Source organism: Leptonotus elevatus, chromosome 17, assembly GCF_054856555.1.
Source record: "Leptonotus elevatus isolate MCC_2025b chromosome 17, RoL_Lele_1.0, whole genome shotgun sequence".
In the NCBI taxonomy this organism is placed as follows: Eukaryota; Metazoa; Chordata; class Actinopteri; order Syngnathiformes; family Syngnathidae; genus Leptonotus; species Leptonotus elevatus.
This window is the reverse complement of record NC_141255.1, coordinates 5805318-5826636: the sequence shown is the minus strand read 5'-3', so window position 1 is coordinate 5826636 and position 21319 is coordinate 5805318. Positions and strand designations below refer to the sequence as shown.

The 21319-nt window shown below is 43.4% G+C and overlaps 3 protein-coding genes across 6 annotated transcripts; 2 read left to right on the top strand and 1 right to left on the bottom strand.

Moving 5' to 3' along the window:
- The first annotated feature begins 1216 nt into the window (after positions 1-1216).
- LOC147159449 (urea transporter 1) lies at positions 1217-9471 on the top strand. 2 transcript variants are annotated; one of them, XM_086058294.1, is made up of 8 exons: positions 1217-1410; positions 2304-2493; positions 2581-2709; positions 4075-4264; positions 5190-5337; positions 6512-6646; positions 6733-6782; positions 7840-8112. In XM_086058294.1, exons 1-8 carry the CDS (start codon positions 1284-1286, stop codon positions 8020-8022), a joined length of 1152 nt encoding a protein of 383 aa, XP_085914420.1. In that variant the 5' UTR covers positions 1217-1283; the 3' UTR covers positions 8023-8112. The 2 variants fall into 2 exon arrangements, with proteins under 2 accessions (XP_085914420.1, XP_085914419.1); XM_086058293.1 differs by lacking the exon at positions 6733-6782 and having other exon boundaries at positions 7840-9471.
- LOC147159448 (protein O-GlcNAcase) lies at positions 8086-17499 on the bottom strand. Its single transcript, XM_086058289.1, has 17 exons — positions 17262-17499; positions 16254-16305; positions 15397-15494; positions 15197-15327; positions 14948-15119; positions 14349-14447; positions 13847-14116; positions 13609-13695; positions 13088-13542; positions 12816-12990; positions 11946-12002; positions 11788-11873; positions 11605-11709; positions 10790-10881; positions 10523-10706; positions 9314-9473; positions 8086-9235 (listed from the first exon to the last, which is right to left on the bottom strand). The coding sequence occupies exons 1-17, from the start codon at positions 17299-17301 to the stop codon at positions 9099-9101; spliced, it is 2400 nt and encodes a 799-aa protein (XP_085914415.1). The 5' UTR covers positions 17302-17499; the 3' UTR covers positions 8086-9098.
- On the top strand, positions 14884-21189 carry LOC147159447 (ret finger protein-like 3). 3 transcript variants are annotated; one of them, XM_086058292.1, is made up of 7 exons: positions 14884-17839; positions 18211-18543; positions 19594-19770; positions 19842-19983; positions 20067-20093; positions 20168-20313; positions 20382-21189. In XM_086058292.1, the coding sequence occupies exons 2-7, from the start codon at positions 18214-18216 to the stop codon at positions 20799-20801; spliced, it is 1242 nt and encodes a 413-aa protein (XP_085914418.1). In that variant the 5' UTR covers positions 14884-17839; positions 18211-18213; the 3' UTR covers positions 20802-21189. The 3 variants fall into 3 exon arrangements, with proteins under 3 accessions (XP_085914418.1, XP_085914417.1, XP_085914416.1); XM_086058291.1 differs by having other exon boundaries at positions 14889-17450; positions 19537-19770; XM_086058290.1 differs by having other exon boundaries at positions 14889-17839; positions 19537-19770.
- Positions 21190-21319: the final 130 nt, after the last annotated feature.

Genomic DNA, 21319 nt, shown 5'->3' with positions numbered 1-21319 from the left:
CATGCCATGTCACTTCCAATCCTCTTCCTCACCCTTGGCCTTTAAACCGAGCCAGCATACATTCATCACCTCCTCTGTTATTGATTTGTTCTCACTTGGCATGCTTCTCCTGACCTCTGAATGTGGAACACACACACACTCTGTAACAATGCAGTGTGGCACCGCGCCACTTTTTTTTTGGGTGGTGAATGTTTTCTTTTGATGCCATGGAAGCTGCCGTTGTAATTGGTGATGGCGCCGAGCCCATTGTCTTTCTTTCGGCTTAATAAACTGAATCCGTGGACTACCAATCCTTTTGTGGCTCTCTGTTTTTTTTTGCTGACCCGCTGCGCTATCCATGGCCGATCGGCCCGCGCGCGTTGCAACACATGCATACTTGTATTTGAATCCATCAGGGAAAAAAAAGAAGACTCAGTCTTACTTGATCCTTTAACTAATTTGCTCCCAAAAATGTATAAATACCTTCTGTTTTAAATGTCCCAAAAGTGTGTTTCCACGTTTTTTTTATGCTAGAGCATAAAGAAGGCTTTGATGCAGCCTGAGAGAAGACATGGTAGTTATTACAAAACGGCCAGCAGGTGGCAGCAGAGCAAAAGAGATCAACCAGGGCCATGTTGAGAAAAAAAAGCAATAGAACACAATATTCTGTGGGCCTTGCAAAATCTGTCAAAATCCAGTAAACCAGCTGGGAGCGAAGGGGATTGCTTCAGTGAAAATGACTGGGAGTGAATGCGTTGAAAATGAAGTATTATACAAATGGAAATAGGCCTCCCTATTGGTCGGCTCAATCCTGCAAATGTTGTTCGTTGGCCTCGCAGCCACCCATGTTTCCATCGAAGAAGCTTCCCTAAGATAAACCAAGATGTGGTTGTGGTATCTAAATGTTCATTACCGTGGAAACAAAGTCAAACGAGTCATCGTCCTCGGGTGCAACAGAAGCGTAGGGTTACATATTACACCTTTTGAATAAACATTGCACACTAATAGCTTTGCAAATGAAGCAAATAGAGAAACATTAATGAAGGTGCTGCCATAAAAAAAAGGTGGATGAGTAGCCTGAATAAGCAATAGGTGACGAGACGGTAGTGACATGCACGGCCTCATCTTGCTCTTCGCCGGATTGAACTTTGCTCCTCTCGGGCTCATCCAAAGCAGAGTCAATGCGTTACCCGGTCTACCAGTTTATAAGTCATCAGCTAGGCAGCAACGGGAGAGGGGATGGGGAGGCACTCGGAGGCAGACGCAGAAGGCAACATTTCAACTTTTCACCAGAGACTCCCGCCATGTGGACGGACGGTAAAACAGACATGCAGGACGCCGGCAGGAAAGGAGCCAGCAACACCGGGCGTGTCATTAAAAGTCTGATGGCACTTAATGGGGACATGGCGCACTTGGATAAGTACATGCAAGGTAGGGAAACTCGCCAAAGTATCTGTATTGCAGTGGTGGGTAGTATCCAAGTACAAATACTGATTTGAGGTGTCATGTGACCCTAGTGTCTTCCAATCTGCAGCTTTTAATGTCCAGGTGTTTGTCATTATCTCATTAGTTTTCTATTTAGCTCTCCCCGTTCCCTGCAGTATTTATTTGATAGATAGTGTTTTTTTTAAACTTTCTATCTGCTTTTGTTCTTTTGTTACTTCTTTTGTTACTTTAGTAGTTCCTTGTTTGCCTCTTGGTTTTTTCTTTTAGAGATAAAATCCATTTTTGTTCTGAAATCCTGCTACACAGCCTTGTCTCCCTGCGTCCTGCATTTGCCCCCCCCCCCCCCCCCCCACACACACACACACAACCTAACAGGATGAGCGTTAACAAACTTCCATTCATTCATTATCTGAATCCGTTTATTGAATGACAAAAATAAATAAATAAATAAGTATTTGGAAGGAGGCTTTAAAAATCACGAAAAATCAATCACTCTTGCCGCAACAACGGGGCACTCTAATGCACTCTAATGTGTCTAAATATATATACAGTCGGAACGTTAAGGGGTTGAAAAAAAAAATCTCCTCTTTGCTATCCTGCTGTTCTCTGCGTGAGCTGTGCACACTCAGGGCTGACAACGAGGCGCTCTATCAGACTAATCAAAGGCAAGATGTATTTATGGAGTGGAGTGTAGACAAAGCTAAGGAGCTAAATGCAAAAAAAATAAAAAATGTTTCAAGATCATAACTAGTGTGTTACACGGCGCCATTTTAGAAATAATAGCTTTGAAGCTAACCAAAATGAATCCACAATGATCACAAAAATTCCACCAAATCTCCTGTTACATTTTTTTTGTGACCGTTCACGTGTTTTTCCAGACAAGTGGTTTGTGCTGCAGCTGGCCGTGTGGGTCCTCCGAGGGGTGACGCGGGTGATTCTAGCCAACAACCCGCTGAGTGGTGCTGTCATGCTGCTTGCACTCTACTGGGCCTCCCCCTGGCAAGGCCTGCTGGGAACGCTGGGCGTGCTGACCGCCACGCTAGTCGCGGTCATCTTGGGACAAGACAGGTTGAAGCCACGTCTGCTGACACAACAAGCTTTTCTTTTTTTTTAAACAAAACAATACTCCAATCATTTCTGTTTATATGTATGCAGTGCAGAAGTGTGGGGAGGACTCCACGGCTTTAATGGAATGTTGGTTTCCCTGCTGATGGGCGCTTTCAACAGCGCCGGGGACTGGTACTTGTGGCTGCTGCTGCCCGTTTGTTTGGGATCGGCTACAAGGCGAGACACACGCACATGTCAATAATTGTGTTTATCATTAGAGCCTCACCGATGACATTTTTTTAGACTGATGCCAAGATCTGACGGGTGGGGGGTGGGGGTGGTGTTGGGGAATCTGTTAACAAAAAACTGTAACTTGAAAACTTAAACTTAGTTTAGAACTCTATTTTAAAACGTTACGCCTAGTTTAAAACCCTAATTTGAAATACTAACCCGAGTTTATAAAACTACTTTGAAACCCTACTTTAGAAACCTTGGCCTTACTTTAACCCCTAATTTGAAAGCCAAGTACAATTTTTAAACATTAACTTCAAACCCGAAATCTGATTTAACCCCCCCCCCCCTACTTTTTTTTTTTTTAAGTACTACTTGTTTGAAACACTAATTTGAAACCTTTAAGATGATTCTGGTTAATATTACATTTGTGGAATATGAGTTACGCAGCAAAATCCAGCCGTTTTCATAAATTTTAAGGGGGCGGCCATTTTTCCACATAATGTCGACTGAAGATGACAACAGTGTTGCTCAGGTTTCAGGTAGCAACCAATCATAGCTCAGCTACAGAAAACAGATGAGCTGTGATTGGTCGTTGCCCGAGTCCAGAGCAACTGTGATGGATGAAAAGGGCTGGATTTTGCTTCATAACTCGTATTTCACAAATATAATATTAATCAAAATGTCACGTTTAGACTAGTGAGGTCACATATAACATATTATTGTCAAGAAATGTTTAAGTTTGACTTCCACGTTTAACCCACTTTAAATCGCAGTGACTTTTTTGTGCTAAGTTTGGTTGGGCAGTGAAAGTTTAAATGTCGTTACGTTTTCCTTATGTGTAATGTGTTAAAGCTGATAACGATTAATCATTCAAGCCCAATTAACTCATTCCCTGCCATTGACGGCTATAGACGTCAAAAATTCATTTGAACTATTTCTATTACTTTCACATTTTTTTCCACTTTTGTTAACAAGAGTATGAAAACCTAGAAAAATTTTTTTTATTGTACATTTAGAACACAAAATTTTTGATTAATCATGAATTAACTAGTGAAATCATGTGATTAATTACAATTAAAAATTTGAATCGCCTGATGCATGTAATCAAAAAAAAGAAAAGATTATTAAAAATTAGGGGCGTCAGACAATATCTTTTTTAATTGTAATTAATCGCATGACTTCAATAGTTAACGCACGATTAATCACAAATGTTATATCTGTTCTAAATGTACAATAAAAAATATATAGTTTTTTATACTCTTGTGAAACTAATAGAAATAGTTCAAATGAATTTTTGACGTCTATACCCGTCAATGGCAGTGAATGAGTTCATCATATCACTTCCTTTGTTTTCCTTTTCCACCTTAGTGTCTTCTTCTTCAGTGGTCTCTCGCCAGTGCTGGACCGCTGGGACTTGCCAGTTGCGGTCTTTCCCTTCAACATGGTCATCCTCCTCTACTTCCTGTGCACTGGCGCTGATAACCCGTATTTCCCACACCACCTCGCCGTACCGCCGAGCTCGGTGCCGCCCAACGTCACAGCGCTCAGTGCAGCGCAGGTATCATTTTCGGGGTTGGCTTGCTCTGACCAACTAATCAGAGGATGGGAAAATGCTGATGTTATTGGACTGGATAAAGAAGCAGTCCCATCGCTTTTGTAGTTCTAACTTAAATGGGCCAGTAGCGACACATAGCGGGTGAAATGTGATTGGAGAAAAAAAGTCACATGCATGTATCATTGGTGACCGAAAATAGTGTTCATCCAGTCTATCTTTTTTTATTTTTAGCATCAATTGAGGATTCACGTTTACTTCTTCATTTCCTTCCTGTAGTTCCTCAATTCCCTTCAAAGCATCTGAATGCTGAATCTCCCCTGCTCATATTCCTCCTCCGCTCTCCATCAGTTCATCACCACCTCACTTCCACTCTCTTTCGCTTCCCAGTCTACACCCCCCCCCCCCCTTTCCATTTCTCATTTCCATTTCCTGGTAGCCGAGATGATGATGACGTGGGTCCTATTTATATTTCATGTCTTCATCTTGCACTCTCGCCAAGATGGTTGCTCAACAGCGTATCACACCGAAAATGCATTGAGCGGAGTCTGGTCGTGGCAGCTGCCATGGAAACAGGGCATTTCGAGGGTTGCAAGTGATCAAAATATTACATTGTATATAATTAATTGACGGTCAACAAATTTGATTCATTAAAAAAAAAAATGCCATGTAGACTATATGAGGCTTCAAAATACACACCATGCCATTTTTTTATCTGTTAACTCTCAACAAATACAACTAGTAGTCCTGGAAAAATGTGACATATCATTCTAATGCATATAGTCCACCCACTGGCTGTGGGACAAAAAAATATATAATAATAACAATCACACCTCCTCGCTCTTCCGTCTTTCTCCACAAGACATGCATACTTTCGGTCTACGAGGCACTCTAAATATATTATATCCCCCGGATACTCTCTGGTGCACAGGTGTTACAAGGTATCCCCCTCGGCGTGGGCCAGATATTCGCTTGCGGCTCCCTGGGTCCATCGCTGCTCATCCTGGCCGGACTCTGCCTTTACTCCCCCCTGCAGGCCGTCCACGCTCTGCTGGGCTCGGCAGTTGGAACGCTGGCTGGTGAGTGTCAGCCGCCAAAATAGAGTCGAAGGCAATTGAAAGGAGGGGAAATGGGGGGATATTTGGGATCCTGAGTTTGGATCTTCTTAAATTAGGTTTTTCATTGCAGGTTTATTAGGCTGCTTAAGCTGACACCCACATCACTCACCAGGCCAGGCCCCTCCTTTTGAAACCATACACATTTACAAGATAATACAGTTATAAAGTAAGGATGGCGACACCAAGTGGACAAAAATAGCACTTACATGATTGTGTTTAATAATGCAAAACACATCTTGATCTAAATACTCAAAGTATTTGCTGGCTATGGGTTGAGCGACTAAGAGAAGGCAAAAGGTCTTTGGCCTCCTTCTCTGGTGCACCTGTGTCAACATGTCCCCATGTGGATTTTGTCTCCTGTGGACACGTGTCAGATGGCAGACGGGTATCTGAGGAGCCATGAGGGACATACAGTAATTCAGGATTAGGCTACCTCTAATATACACTATGAAATGCTCTAACTCAAAATGAAATTATTTTTGCACGTTTATGCTACTTATACAGTACGTGGACATTATCATTAAATTTCACAAAATTACTTCAGCTGAATAGCCTTGCTAGCAAGCTGAATTCTCTCGGTATTTGTGAGTTCACAAACTCTTGTACCGCTCCTGACCTTTTGTTAGGTTGGTCCAATCGGGCGTTGTTTAGGGCGGGACGAAACCAATAAGCGCCCATGCTCGGGGGGTCGGGAAGACAAGCCTAACAGACGAATGGACAGTGTAATTAATTCTGTTCTTGCAGAATAACTCACCGGTTCCTAGTTGAAATTGAACGAGTGGCGCTTCGTGCATTTTTATCTGGTAAAAATGTTCGTGCCTCCCCCCCTCCCTAAACCGAGACGGAAGACGACATTTTCATCCGTTGCCTTGATTGGTCAAAACAAATATGCCGCATCGTCCAATCAGCTCAAAGTATTGTACAGCAAGTCCCTCCTTCCCCGAACGGATCTGTCGAGTGAAGTCCCTGATTGATAATGTGAATTTGAGTGAATCACAAAATAGGCATTGGTAGAAAAATGCTGTTGTTTTGTGTGAAATGCTGCCACCGTGTGGATTGTTTTATTACTGACAATTGAGCTATGTGAGTGGCAGTGAGTTGGAACCATGAGCATGCATGTTTGTTGTTTGTGCAGGGTTATCCATGTCCGTGCGCCACGAGTGTCTCTATACCGGCCTGTCCGGCTTTAATGGAGCTCTGGGCTGCATGGCTGTGGGGGGGCTTTTCTTCACCTTCAGCTGGAGGACCCACCTGTTGGCCATCGCTTGTGGTAAAATACACACACACACGTCCATGCTTAGGGCCTGTGGTATTAAATTCTCCTTGAGGCCTTCACGTGTGGTGTGTCCTCCGCAGCGTTCCTCTCTGCTTTTGTCGACATCGCTTTGAGCAATCTGCTTGGAGCTGTGAGTACTATTCAATGTATTTGAAGTTTGAGTATCTTAAAGGGGTTTGTGCATAATCTATATCGCTATTGATTTTTAGGAGGAAAAAATGGACATGCAATAGATGGTAAAAAAAATTGCCGCGTGTGTGTTTACTCAACTGTATGTTGTGAAAATTGAATATCAAAATAAATTAAGTGAAATTATGACATGCCATATAGGCCGATAACATTTCCGTCACACACCCAAAAAACATTCTTACAAACATAAAAAAAAAAAATCTCACACATTCACCAGAAAACTTCACACACTCACACATGGCACAAAAAAACTTTCACCCCAAAAAATCACACTCAACAAAACACACATTCACCAAAAATACCTCTTACGTCCTGTTCATTCACATTGTCGCACTCACAAAAAAAACTCTCATATCCAAAAACCCTTCATACAAAAAATATAAATAAATGTCACAATAAAAACCTAATTCTTGAAACCATCAGTTACTCCACAAACTCTCATGCTCTGACCCCCCCCCCAAAAGAAAAACTGTCACTCACCCCAAAACTTCTCACGCTAATCAAGACACTCACCCCTGTAAAAAACAAAAAACTCTTACACATACGTCTCACTTACACCAAAAGAACTTTCACACTCACAAAAAAAACTCTCACTCAGACAAACAAAACAAAAACCTAAAATACTCGCAAAAAAAAGAAAAAATACTCACAGAACTCTTCTGCACCCAAAAAAAAAAACTAGCCCCAAAATAACAATCTCACCCAAAAATTCCCACACTAATCAAAGCAAACTCTCACTCAAGCCAAAACACCTCTCTCATGAAAAATATCACACATAAAAGCCTCACTCACAAATAAACTCGTACACTCGCAAAAACCTTTGTGATGCCAAAACTCTCACATAAACAACCTCCCACTAAATACCAACATTTCTACATTGATCAGAACAAAGTCACTAATTATTTTTGTGTGTGTGTAAAATGTTATTTTTGGGCTTATACAGCACATCAGCCCAAAGTATGTTGTTGTTGTTATTGAAACACGCCTTCACTTTTTAGCTGGGCCTGCCGGCGTGCAGTTGGGCGGCCACGCTGAGCGCTACGCTGATGTTGCTGCTGACGGGCAGTCTATCGGCGTACCGAATCCCCCTGGCTCGGGTCAAGGCCCCCGAGCGGAACCTGTGCTCCCGCAGCCGCTGGGAAGCTGGCAGCACCGCGGACAGAGACAGCACCGACGTGTAGCACCGGACACTTTCGCCATAAATCTGGTCGAGGGGGATGAATTGGAGTTTGGAGTTTCACAGGTGACAACTGAAGGCAACTTTTATTATTACTGTGCACAAGTGAAGGAATAAGTGTGTGTTCCTTCCCCACAATGTTAACATTGAGGACGATTTTCAACATATTTCACAGCATTATTCCCTTAAACACTCTTTTTAAATTGCTTCTATGATGCTAATGAGCTTTTCTGCCACAGTGCTTTATATTTTATTTTTGGAGTCAACATGCTATCAAATGATTTGATTCTCTTCTGACAGACGGCGGTGACGTGTTTGCTCATAAGAAACATACAAAAGTGCTTTTTGTTTTCAGTCTGTTATTGATTGATTGGTGGAGTGTGAATTGTGTAAAAAAAAAAAAAACAACAACAACAACCAAAAGCAAAGTATAAATATAAAATACTTGCACAAACGTTTTGTCTCTTAAATGAATGAACATTCTTAGTGTGTACTTTCGGTTGAAGGGTGGCGTGTGAGTGCTGTTGTGCTTCTTGTCGCGTTTTTGCTCATTTGGTTATCTTATGTTATTTTATGAGAATGGTAGAACAAATGGCAGCTCATTTGACCTACACACATATACAGGAAACATACTGTATGTGTGTGTGTGTGTGTGTTTTCCTGTTGTAATTTGTATGCACATGCACTAGCATTTGGAGTGTTCTCTCCTAAATCTACATCAAAGCTTTTTCTACATTTCATGAATAGCCACAAACGTTTCATGCATGTAAACACCATCTAAACTAAGCACGTGTAAAATTCTCTTGCTATTTTGGATGTGCCATTTCACCGGTCGGGTGTAATTATTAAAGTAATTTTCATTCCAGATTCTTCTCCCACGACGTCTAAAGATGAAAACATTCTGCAGTGTTTGATTTTTGAAAATACACCAGGAAAGTACATCAGTTGCACTGCCAAATTACTGCTTACCTTTCAAATGTATATGCTATACAGTGCCTCTGTGTATCCACTGCGTACGTGCAAATATTACATGAGTGTGTTCTGAAAGTGACTTTTTTTTGCGTGCCAGTGGCGATGTCCTTAAAGCAGCCTCGCCATCACCACCCCCTCTCTGCTCCTGGCTTCCCCTCTGAGAATCTCCAGGAAGCCCAGTTTAGTCAAGAACTCCAACCTCTGGCTGTCCGTCGGCTGAACCTCGCAGAAAACACCCTGAGAACCTGCGCAAATGCACCCGAGTCAGTGGGGAGGGTTTACAAATTTGGGACACGCACGCAACCGCTCAAATCCGTCCTCACCGTTGGCCTTGAGGGCCACCAGGAGGGTGACGAGCAGGGTGCGGCTAACGCTGACATCCACCAACTCGGGCAGGGTGTCAAGACGTAGCTGAGAGGGGAAGTGATAGACGAGCGAGTCCGGATATTCGCCCTGGTCCTCCTCCATTAGCTTAATTAAGTCCTGTGAGGGGAGAAAAAAAAGGGGGCGTTTACTTACTCAACAACCAGCCAATACATTTCTTGGCTCAATTATTGTATGTTTTTAGTTGAGCATAAAGATTCTCTCTCTGTACAATTGCTGCGCCACTTCCTTACTTCCTTGTTTTGGTCACTTTCTCAGTATGTTTCAGCTCACCCTTGAGAATTTTGACAGCAGTCACAATTTCATTAAAGTGGAAGTCAACCTTAAACATTTCTTGACAATAATATGTTATATGTGACATCACTAGTCTAAACATGACATTCTGATGTGTGGAATATGAGTTATGAAGCAAAATCCAGACGTTTTTTGTCCATCAGGCAATGACCAATCACAGCTCACCTGTTTTCTGAAGCCGAGCTATGATTGGATGTTACCTGAGACCTGAGCAACATTGACGTCACCTTCAATCGACAGCAAGTAGCAAAATGGCCGCCCCCTGAGATGGATAAAAACAGCTGGATTTTGCTGCTTAACATTAATATTCCACAAATGTAATATTATTTAGTCATGTTTACACTAGTGAGGTCACATATAATATTATTGTCAAGAATTTTTGGGGGGTTTCATTGGCACGACACGGAATTAGCAACATCCAACAGGTATGTTTATCACCTTTTGATTTTGAATTGATTGGAAATTCCAAAAATAAAACCTCACACCAGTACCATTTAGCATTACCATAACTGTCATTACAAATAAGTCATGCTACCAAAGTACCAACTGCGGCTAACGTCAGCTTCTTTACAGCGCTAATGCGAGCATTGTTTTGCTAGCGCTGCTCTTTTGTTGACGCTGGATTGAATCTGAATGTCCAGTTAAAAAAAAAAAAAAAAGCTCCTCCGGATCCATATTTGTAGCGTAGAGGACATAAAGGACAATCAGCATGTGCTTTGACGCACAGTGTTAGGCAGCGACGATGAAGCCAAGTCATCTTTTAGCTCGGCGTTCTGCCCATGTCTAACCTACTTGCGTTCTATTTTTGCTCCCATTCAGCATCCAACCTTTTCAGCACCCACACATGTACGCACCTGTGTGTTCGAGTGCCCCCCTTTGGGTAGGTACTTGTCCCTCATTGCGGGCAACCAGCTGGCCTGACACCTCTTGGCAAAAGAGCGCACGTCCAGGATGCCCAAAATGCATCCGCACACGCCCAGTTCATCCTCCAAGATGAAGCTGTATTCGGGGCACAAGGCCAGGCATGGTCCCAGACACCTGAGCGAGCAAAATGAAACCTTGTGGCTCTTATTGGAGTCTGTGCAGGGAATCTGAGGAGATCAAGATCTTTTGATACGCACCTGTCTCCTACGACATCCGGATGAGACGCACCAGAATCTTTGCCACCATGAGACCTTAAGTGAAGCTGACGCACCATTCGGTACAACTCCACCTGCAAGAGATCAAATTGTGATGTTTGTAAACAATGAGTGTGAATTTTGTCCAAGAAGAACTAAATCCAGGATGTTACCGTAATACTAGGATATCAATATTATTATGCTAATTTTTAATCAGCTGATTTTTTTTCTTTTCCACTTATACACCGTACAACATAAGAGAAAAAATAATGACTTTTAAACATTACCCATCCACAAAAAATGTGATTTTTGCCAATTCATCAATGTTGTAAAGTTAACTACAATAGGACAAAGTACTGTAAAACAGCCAAATGTTCTGTCAATTATTTCATTCATTTTATTTTTTTTAATTAACAGTTCGATTAATCGGTTACGAAGATTTTATATGGGCAAATATTGGAATCGGCATTGGCCTAAAAAAAAGTATTCTTTCTAAAAAATAAGATTAAAATATTTCTAGCGTATACTGTACTGTTGCGCATCAATACAACATCACCCAAAATTTATGTTTAAACTTTAAACACTAATTAAGTACGCAAAAAAAAAATGGTTATGTCATCTTCCCCAAAATCGTTTTCAAAGATCTTAGAGCATTGAGTGATGCAATAAATAAAACAATGATGAAAATAAAATGATGAGCTAACTAAGTATTTGAATCTGCACGCTATTGTACTTTCATGGCTGACCAGTTCCTCCTGCACTGAAGACATCGTTATATCCCTGGCGGGATCACATAACCAGCCGCATTAGCTCCCTACCTTGTCCTTACTGTGGTAGGGCCTGATGTTGTAGAGACGTGAGGTGGGGAAGAGAGGAGGCGGGTGAGTGAAGAATTCGTTGTTGCTGCCTATCGGGAGAAGCATCTGCACGAAATGTACGTGAGCTGAGTATAGGAACAAAGCGAGTCATCTCATGTGAGAAAAAAAACCCCGATGACAAACCTGCACTTCCCCGGATACGCCTCCTTTAAACGCCCATGGCTCCGACTCGTCTCCCAGAAGCTCCGTTCCTGTCGTCTTTCCGCACACTAGCTCAAATCAATAGCACTTTTTTGGTCAGACAATGGGAATAATAATAATTGAAAGATGTGATTACTCACAGTGGAAGCAATTCTTCCAGGAAGCCAAGGTGGCGCTGTCGTTGAGGACACGACCGTCTGAGTGACAGATGAGGGGTGTGTAAGAGCAGCTTATTATTACCGAACCACCTAAATCATGTAAAAATCAAGTGAAACCTAAAATGGTGCCTTGACATACAAGTGACTAACGAGTTTTTCAAAATACGATCTGTTGTTTGGACTGTTTCTTGGTTTGACAAGTTTACTGCCATTCTAAATTGATGCTTATTATTAAAGTAAACCTAACATAAGCCAAATTACATGTTGTGTATTTTAGCAACCACATAAGGCCTTTAAATCAGCTAGCTTAATGCTAACACATAATGGGAAACATCATAGACGGGCTTCAAATAGCATCGATGTCTCAGTGTTATAATGCTTTCAGCAACAGATATGTGACCACTGTGTATATCCATATGTCTAAATCATACTGCCCCAAGTGGCCAAAATTATTATTATTTTTTTAGGGAGGGAGGCTAGTAAAGATCCAAGGCATTTCCATTCATTTCAATAGGGAAAGATGTTTCATTATTAAAACCACATTTTTTGACAATATATTCTATGCAGCCCCATGGTATGGTATTCTGGATAATATTGCGTTAGTGGAATATGAGTTAAGCAGCTAAATCCGTCAGCCAAAGCCGTTTTCATCCATCTCAGAGGGCGGCCATTTTGCCACTTGCTGTCGACTGAAGGTGACATCCAATCATAGCTCAGCTTCAGAAAACAGGTGAGCTGTGATTGGTCGTTGCCTGAGCCCTGAGCAACTGTGATGTCAATGTTTAAGGTTGACTTCCACTTTAAACTTGGATCTCAAGGCACCATTGTCTTCTTCTTATGTACATTCCTCACCCAGCCAGCATACGAAGGCCTTGGCCACAAGTGCCATGTTCCTCAGATCCCACACATACGGGTAAAGGTCATACAGCACAGCCCGGTTGGCCCCGCCCACCACGCTACAGTGCAGCTGTGCAATGTCGTCGCACAGAGACAGGAACCCGGCGGCCCGGTCCCGCCATTCATCAACCTGTGGACACATGCCACAATCACACACTGGGTCCAAACAGAAGACGGGACGGGCCCTATCAACGACCCTTTTCTCAATGGAGAGAAGTTTTTTGGACCTTGTGAGGCGAGTTCTTCTTGCTGTTGGCGCTGACCAGGTGGCAGTTGCTTTTGAGCCAGGTCAGATCCTGGATAAGTTTGTGGGCCGATGGGCCGTGCTCGTGAGGCAGATAATAGAGGCCCACCAGCAGCCGCACCTGGGCCTCACTCAGTAGACCCTTGCCACCACAGAGGCCTCGACCCTGGGCCTTAGGTCCGCGGCCTCCCCCTGACGGAGCCGCAGGCCTGGGGGCCGGAACCTGGCGGCTGGCTTGACCGGGCTGCCGTTTCTCGCCCTCTCGGACAGCACTCTCCCCTTTGCCCTTGGTGGGTGAGGGAGGGGGGGAGCTTGAGTTCAGGGGGAAGACGGGGAGTTTAGCCACTTCCACCGTGGAGGTCCCTCGAAAGGTGCTGTCGGATCTATCTGGGGTTTTGGATCGAGAACTGCGATGATCTGATCGCGCACTCTGCCGACCTGAGAACAAAGTCATATGTGTAGAGTGGAAACTCTCACGGTTATACTGTATTTACTAATATTTACCTGCTTGTAGAGGTTGGTTGAGTTCTTCCATCCAGTCATGCAATGCAGCAGACAAAGCTCTGTCGGGACAATAATCTGTCTCCTCATCTAAAGGATAAATACTACTGCGTTATTATACTTTGTTTACAGATACATCCCTCACTTTTTTAATCACAGACGCTGTCGAACGGTGCAGCTAACCACTTGGGAAATATACTACAGGATATTCTATTTTTTCCTTGTATCCGTGCAACGTCACCTTTTCTCTCCTGGCTTCCAGCTCGGTACCAGCTTGCCAGCGTGTGAAGCGGGATGTAGTTGGCCTCAAACTCGCAGTTGGGATTGAGGAGGAGGCCCCTGAGGTGGCCCCTCAGCCATGGCTCGCGGCCCTTGAAAGGACCCAGGAAGAGCCGGCGGGAGTCGTAGTCGTTGGCGTGAAGGTTGTCCCAGATGAGCGGCGGCCGTTGAAGGACGGACTCCACCTCAGCCAGGCGGTCCACGGAGAGTTTTCTCGAGATGACCTTGCTACCTGCAAGCCACGCATCTGAAGTTTTTAAAAATGTACCAAGAGTTCTGGATGCTTTAGACTTCAAAGACTTTATCATTAATGATCCTCAGTAAGCACAAGGACTTAAACCAGCGTTTCCTAATATGGGTTCGATCAGACCCCAGGGGTTCGGTGTTGGGATCCCCGTCCGCCAGAGTTGCTTCCGAATCACCCTGGCGATGTCTAAAAAATGTTAATAAAAACAGCACCTCACCTGTCCATATTACTGTGATGTTGGGAAGCAAGTCCTCGCCAACAGTCTGCAGGTAAGGAGACTTCTGCACGCTGGGGGAACACAGAGAACCGCAGTACTCTGAAAAAGAGAGGAAGTTAATTGTTAGAATAAATCTACATAGGTTATCCCATATTTACTCTTATAAGCATTTTAGTCAGCGGCATAAACTTGTTTGTACCTTGTACTTGTTTGCAGCTGCAGGGCAGGAACTGTGCATTATCATAAGATAGCGGCTGAAACACTTTGTGAATGAACTGTTGAAACCTTCAGCGCTGTATTATTATCTGCATAATGACTCATATCCTTGAAGGTTGCTGCTGTGTGCCCCCCCCCCCTCCCCTTTAAAGCAGCAACATCTGTGTAAACTAGGGAAAATACTATTCAAAAGAGAGGACTCGGCGGAGTGTGCTCAGAACGGATAGGAGATTGTAATCTGTGCACATCTCTGTCCGCTCTCCTCGCCAGCAAAAATAATCTAAATCTCTTGTCTTCCTTTCTTGTCTATTGTTTATTAAATATTCTAGGTTGACTGAATCTGACATTACTGAAGCTTTGAAAGAGTTCTGCAGGATGTGTACCTGTAGGGCAGAACAGGAAGACTGGCGGTTCCCCCAAGAAGCGATACATCTCATTGGTTACGGTGACCTGAGCATGTGCGAACGAAGAGAAGGCCTCGCTGTCAGCCTGACACAAGGAGTGATCGATGTCGTCAAACAGGATGGCAAACGCCTGGCAACCGAGGTCGGACACCTGCACGCAATCCGCGACAACGCAAGTTGGTGGAGTCAAAGTGTGCGAAGCATTGTGAAGTCTGAAGTGTTACCAACTTGTCTCAGTTTGCGTTTCAGGAGAGTCAGGTCACAGGGGGACGAGAAGACGATGTCTTGACCGGGGGAGAGGGCGTAAACGAACCTCAGGCCTCTCAATTGGGCCTCCGTGATGAGAGTGCGCAATTGCCCTGTGAGGGGGCGGCATTTGAACATGAACAAGAAGAAGCTAGACACACTGATGAATGTGACGGTCTTACCTTCCTCTTCAGGTGAGTAGACTTCTCTCCACAACAATCTGTGCTTCAGGTCATCTTTTGGACCATACAGGTAAGTGTTCAAACCCCAGTTCTGCATCCTAGCACATATAACACAGATCTAACACAGATTTTGATCTACAAATATGTAAAAAAATAATTTGTAACTGAAGTCACAAATGCGTAACGAGAATCTACAAGACTTTTCCTGGTGTGACCGGGAAATTGTGAATTGATTTCCACAATGAATCAGAGGGATTGCCCCATGTTGTTGTCATATTTTTTAATTTAATAGATGACGTCAACCACACACGTCCGCAGAGCGCCAAATTTGTCTGCCATAATCGCGTTACACCACTTGCGCCGCTTGATAGACCTGGTTTTTGCAAGTCTAAAATCGAACCTGCTTTAATGCCAAGTCTATGGAAATAGAGCCCAATATCTGTTGCAGGTAAACTGTATCGATGTTGTGGGTAATTTACTGGAAATGACCTCCCTAATTATGAATAGCATGGTACTATCACAGGGAAAACATTCATACAAATACATCAACATGTTTGTTTCTATTGTAGGCGCATCTCATTTCCTGAACAGATGCTACGTATTGTGCAGTCATCCACCATCTCCTCTCGGTCCCCCGCTGTGCCAAACTTACGCAACCCTGAATACCGCCTCCGTTTGAGCCTAAAGAATGGGATCTATAAATAACCGCAGTGCCCACACTCCACGCTCGGCTGCCGCTACGCCAACGCGGTGACGGAAGTCTTTCTAAGTTTGTGTCCACACGCCAACGGCGAGTAAACATGACTTTATGTAGAACAAATGGAAAATGTAACAACACATGATGGTGGCTTGCTTACCACTGGAAGAGAAATCTCCTCTGGTCCATAGACCATGGTCTCCCATAGAAACCTGGAGAAGGCAGATTGGTCATAATGTACAGTAGTTTTCTGTTTGTTTGGGTTTCCTAGACAGGATATTGAGTCTCATTTATGCACAATCAATGAAACTGCGTAATTTCACACCACCATAGCTTAATGCTGCTGTGCTATTATTCTCTTTAGGAATATAGTAATTCTACTTTATGTGGTCAAACTCATCCATCCTCTCATCCCATGTTTACCAGAGACATCATCCCTGGCTACGCTCTCCATCATGTCCGCTATTTTTAGAAATCGGCGCATATCCAGTGTTTCCCTCCTCCATTTGTAATGTCTGAATATGTGTGTGAACATGGAATGTTGCCGAGTGGCGATCGGATATACAACCGTGCTGCTAATATTACCTTTCTCAGTTCCTTTCCTTTCTTAGGAAGTTCCTTTCTTTCTGATCTGTGGGGAGTGCTGTGTGTGCAATGTGCATGTGCAGACCTAATTACCGACCGTACAGGGCACCACAAAGGAGAGAAGTAGTATTTATTAAGTACATGCAAAAGCCTAAATTTACAATGATAGAGATTGAGACTTGTTCACCTCCATCATGCTGAGAGCTATTTCTATTCTCCGCTCATGGAACTCCATGTGAGGTAATTAGAAACCCACCTCACGATCAATTCTTATCTTTAATTGTACACACCAGCATCATCATTACTATCACCTCAATACATTTGCAACATCACTATCCCTATTTCTATCACAACCATGGCTACCAGCGCCTTTTCTTGCCTGAGCCTGCATACTGAGACCATCCACATCACAGGTGTGGGATGATCATCCCATGTCTTGGTGCATGCATGCGGACTGGAGTCAAGGGAGCCACACACAAAATGTAGGTCAAAAGAATGGAGATGGTTAGAGAAAAGGGGGAGGGGGAAGAAAGAAGTAAATCACCCGATGTGACGGGTCAAGGATGCTGATTACCGCGCTTACCTTCCACCACCCCGCAAAGAAAGTGCTGGTTCTCCTCCATCCTGCCTCCCTTCCCGCGTCCAAGGCAACCAGGGAAGCCGCCGTTAGAGTCTAGTTGATGCTTGAACGCTGCATACTTCTTCCATCCTCCTCCTTCATCCTCTCCTCACTGCCGCCGTGCTCACGACTGGATCTTGGTGATGCGTTCAGGTACACAGCAAAAGCTCGTTCTTTCTATTTGTCTCAATCGCCTGGCTTTTTGCCCGTTTCCACACTTTTTTTTTGTGTGTGCATTTAAACGCGCATATTTTTGAAAAAAAAAACCTGAATAAAAATTGTGGACGCGCGGCTAAATCAACCCGTCAGCCCTTTTTTTTTCCGGATATTGATGATGCGGGTAAATGATTTGTTGGAGGTCTGTTGTAATAACATATCCGAAAAGAAAAATAAACAAATAACCTGAACTAAACGTATTTACTCCTCCCCGTGTGGAGCAAAACGCTCTAGACCGGTGGGCGTGGCTTGGCTGAAAAGTGCAGGACTTTACAACTGCTGCAAGTGTTTGCTACAAGGGCGTATTTTCCTTTTAGAACGTCAAGGTAGGACCACTGCAAAACCTCATTTACTTCTGTCCTAACTTCAACTAAATTAAAATAACTCGCTTATGAATGCCAGCAGGCAGGTGAAAGGCAAATTCAACAACATGAGAGAGCAAACTTTCACATTTCACGTCCATGCGAGCATGCTGGACTTTGAACAGCTTTGAATGTTAGTTAATGATAAGGAAGTTGTGTTTTGTGGCTCAGTAAATGCATCTAGTTTGAGTTTCTTCTTCCAGTTAAAAGTCTCTTGTAATCCCACTCAATGAACACCAGTGGGCCCCCAAAAGCAATTAAGAACACTTATCTAAGAGATTTCATTTGTTGTTGCAAGTTATTGTTCATTAATATATATTATTTTATTTTATAAGGTCATGGCCTCCCCCAGCACTCTCTTGTCAGAAGCGCTGCTCCAGTGTGGCATCTGTCAGGATGTGTTCTCCGATCCAGTGTCCATTCCCTGCGGTCACAGCTTCTGCTTCGGCTGCATCACATCCCGCTGGAACCGAAGCACCGCCTCCAGCTGCCCCAAATGCAACACGCTCTTTGCCAGCCCGCCAGAACTCTGCGAGAACTCTTTCGCCAGGGAAATGTCCGAGCGTGTTCGAGCCAGAAGGAGGCAGATGGACTCGGCGGTTCAAGAGATGATCCAGGACAGACTCCAGAAGGTGGAGGAGATCAAACACTGTGTGGAACTCAGCAAAGTGAGTTGGTTGAACACAGAGGATGGCGCTACAGTTCAGAAACTAGGAAAGTAGTAATTGCCTTCCAGTATGTTGAAGTCAAAGTGGCACATTTGATCTGTTTAAAGGGGAAGTGAACCCATAATTTCTTTATAATAATATGTTGTATACACCCACCCCTACAAGTCTAAACACAGTGTTGAGATTATTATGCATTCTAAATTTTACACACCACAAGAGAAGATTTGTAAACAATCTTTGTCTCAGATCTTCACAGAGGATAAAGAAAATGTCTGGATGTCTTGTGTAGAGCTGCAGTTATTGAATATTTTGGTAATCAGATATCCTACTGAAAATTATTTCGAACAATGGAGTAGTAGTCGGATAAAAATACAAATATTTATCTTTGCTTTGTGAAAGGAAATAACGTTTCAATTCACGAGCGACCAAATGGTTTTCATTTTTAATCAACATGTTCCTAATCAAAATTTAAACTTCCTTAGAAGCGTGAGATTTTGGGCTATGAGATGGTGTGTTGACAGAACCACAGTAGCAATAATGCTGGCTAAAGCAACACATTAGAGTAAGCATGATTTGTTAAAAATTTGATCAGTAGGAAGTGCAACTGTCAGGCTGTCAGCAAAAAATGTGCAGTCATTTACGCTTATTAAATCAACCTGCCTTTGAAAAGAAATCAAATATTTCTTGCTAGCCTTAGCGGCTAAGTGCTAGCCACTAGACGCTAACACTGGCAACAGGTGTCAATGTCAGCATATACATTTTTTATTTTTTTTGCGTCCATAATTAGCAATTGAACATGATAGATTTCAGGATGATGTTGGTGGCAACTGTTTGTGACAATATAAACTTGTCAAGAAGATGAATAAAGATACTCAAATGACTAAGTTAGCAATAGCATTAAGCTAGCGGACTAAAAGTTAATCTATCTCATTGTTTTAAATACATCTAATAGTGGACAATCACAACTACAACTACTTTCAATTATGTGTCCAGGAAAATGCCAAGTTGGAAATGGACCACAGTGCAGAGATCTTCTCTGCTCTGTTCCAGGCTCTTGAGAGAAGCCGGTCCGAGCTGCTGGAGTCCATCCAGAGGCGGCAGGCTGCGATGGAGCACATAGCCCAGAGGCTCACGGCGCAGCTGGAGATGGAGGTCGACGAGCTGGAGAGGAGAAGGAAGGAGATGGAGCAGTTCCTCCACACAGATGACCGCCTCCTTCTTCTGCAGGTCAGCGGCGATCCCAGCTGGAAGTGGTTTACTTTTCAAACCTTGCATACGTTTCAATTTGTGTGTGTCAGAGGTCTTCAGCGTTGTCTTCCGTGTCCGAGTCCTGCTGGGACGGGGTCGTCCACTCAGATCCGTGTCTGGGGATTGTGAGGAGAGCTTTGGCCCACGTTGATGAACAACTTTGCTCTTTTTTAAAAACGCTTTCAATTCAAGGTCAGGCGAGTTGCACGTTTTTTAAAGAAACTTCTTAACACAGGGCTGCTCTCTTTCAACTATTTTTTTTTAATAACTTGCAGAGCATGACATGATGTTGCAGTATTCAGGTAGGCAAACGTTAAAAGTAAAATAATGCTCATGTCCCAGAAATGATAATATCAATTATTGTGCTCTTTTGTAGCTGATATTTATGTAGACCCTCGGACAGCCAACCCGTGGCTCATTCTGTCTGACGACGGGAGACAGGTTCAAGATGGAGATGTTGAGCGGGACCTGCCGGACCTGCCTGAGCGCTTTGACACCGCTCCATGCGTGCTGGCCACCAAGGTAACACCAGACTGAATGGAAGGAGCAGGAGGGAAGCGTTACAGGAGACAATCTGTCTTTTTACGCAGGGTTTCACCACAGGGAGGCACTATTGGGAGGTAGAGGTGGGGGACAAAACGTCTTGGGACCTGGGGGTGGCCCAGGCGTCCGTCAACCGGAAGGGCTTGGTGACACTCAGTCCACAAGACGGATACTGGGCAGTGTGTCTGCGACGGGCCTCAGAGTACCGGGCCTGTGCGGCACAAGCACAGCTTTTATATCTCCCCCAGAGGCCGAAGGTCATCGGCATATTTCTGGATGTAACGGACGGAACGGTGTCCTTCTATGACGCTGAGGCCAAATCGCACATCTATTCTTTTACACACATTCACTTCACAGAGGCCATATTTCCACTTTTCAACCCGGATGTGAGTGACAACGGAAGGAACGGCTCACCGCTCATCATCCGACCTGCGGAAGGAAGCATGAATGTAGATGTCACAATATAATTGCGCTAATACAGACAGCGCAGAAACATTTGATTAATATTCTTTAATTTAAAACCCGCAATCCATATTAATTAGCAATTTGAATATCAATCCCCTTAATGGTCATTTAAAAAAGTAACGAAATGCTTGATGCGAAAATTGTGTCTGCTTATTGCAATGGCTGAAAAATATTACATGATTTTTCCATGCCGGGACAACGAGGCGCTCTAACATGGCCACACCGGCGACAAGCCCCAGTTCATACGCCTGACTTGACAGATAGCTTTTTTTTAAACTATTACTATCTAATATTTTTAGAATTGTTGATTTTATCAATTTTTTTAATTAAGTGATTGGATATACAGTTTGTTTGTTTTTATAAAACAGAAATAAAGCAGATCTTTGCAAATGTCTTATCTTATATGATGTCAGTCAATAATCAGTCTAATCAGGCTGAAATCAGAGGATTTGGACAATTTTAACTTAAACAATGGCTCTCTAAACGATTACTTGATTATTAAAATAGTTGTCCATTCATT

What these genes read in the sequence shown, in the direction of transcription:
- LOC147159447 (XM_086058291.1), top strand. Translation starts at nt 18,214, where the DNA reads ATGGCCTCCCCCAGCACTCTCTTGTCAGAAGCGCTGCTCCAGTGTGGC. An exon ending in ACTGTGTGGAACTCAGCAAA is followed by an intron (nt 18,544 to 19,536) that starts GTGAGTTGGTTG and finishes TTATGTGTCCAG; the next exon opens with GAAAATGCCAAGTTGGAAAT. An exon ending in AAAAACGCTTTCAATTCAAG is followed by an intron (nt 19,984 to 20,066) that starts GTCAGGCGAGTT and finishes AATAACTTGCAG; the next exon opens with AGCATGACATGATGTTGCAG.
- LOC147159449 (XM_086058293.1), top strand. Translation starts at nt 1,284, where the DNA reads ATGTGGACGGACGGTAAAACAGACATGCAGGACGCCGGCAGGAAAGGA. An exon ending in CTTGGATAAGTACATGCAAG is followed by an intron (nt 1,411 to 2,303) that starts GTAGGGAAACTC and finishes GTGTTTTTCCAG; the next exon opens with ACAAGTGGTTTGTGCTGCAG. An exon ending in CAGCGCTCAGTGCAGCGCAG is followed by an intron (nt 4,265 to 5,189) that starts GTATCATTTTCG and finishes TCTGGTGCACAG; the next exon opens with GTGTTACAAGGTATCCCCCT.
- LOC147159448 (XM_086058289.1), bottom strand. Translation starts at nt 17,301, where the DNA reads ATGGAGGAGAACCAGCACTTTCTTTGCGGGGTGGTGGAAG. An exon ending in AGAAGAACTCGCCTCACAAG is followed by an intron (nt 12,991 to 13,087) that starts GTCCAAAAAACT and finishes ATGTGTCCACAG; the next exon opens with GTTGATGAATGGCGGGACCG. An exon ending in GCGTATCCGGGGAAGTGCAG is followed by an intron (nt 11,710 to 11,787) that starts GTTTGTCATCGG and finishes CATTTCGTGCAG; the next exon opens with ATGCTTCTCCCGATAGGCAG.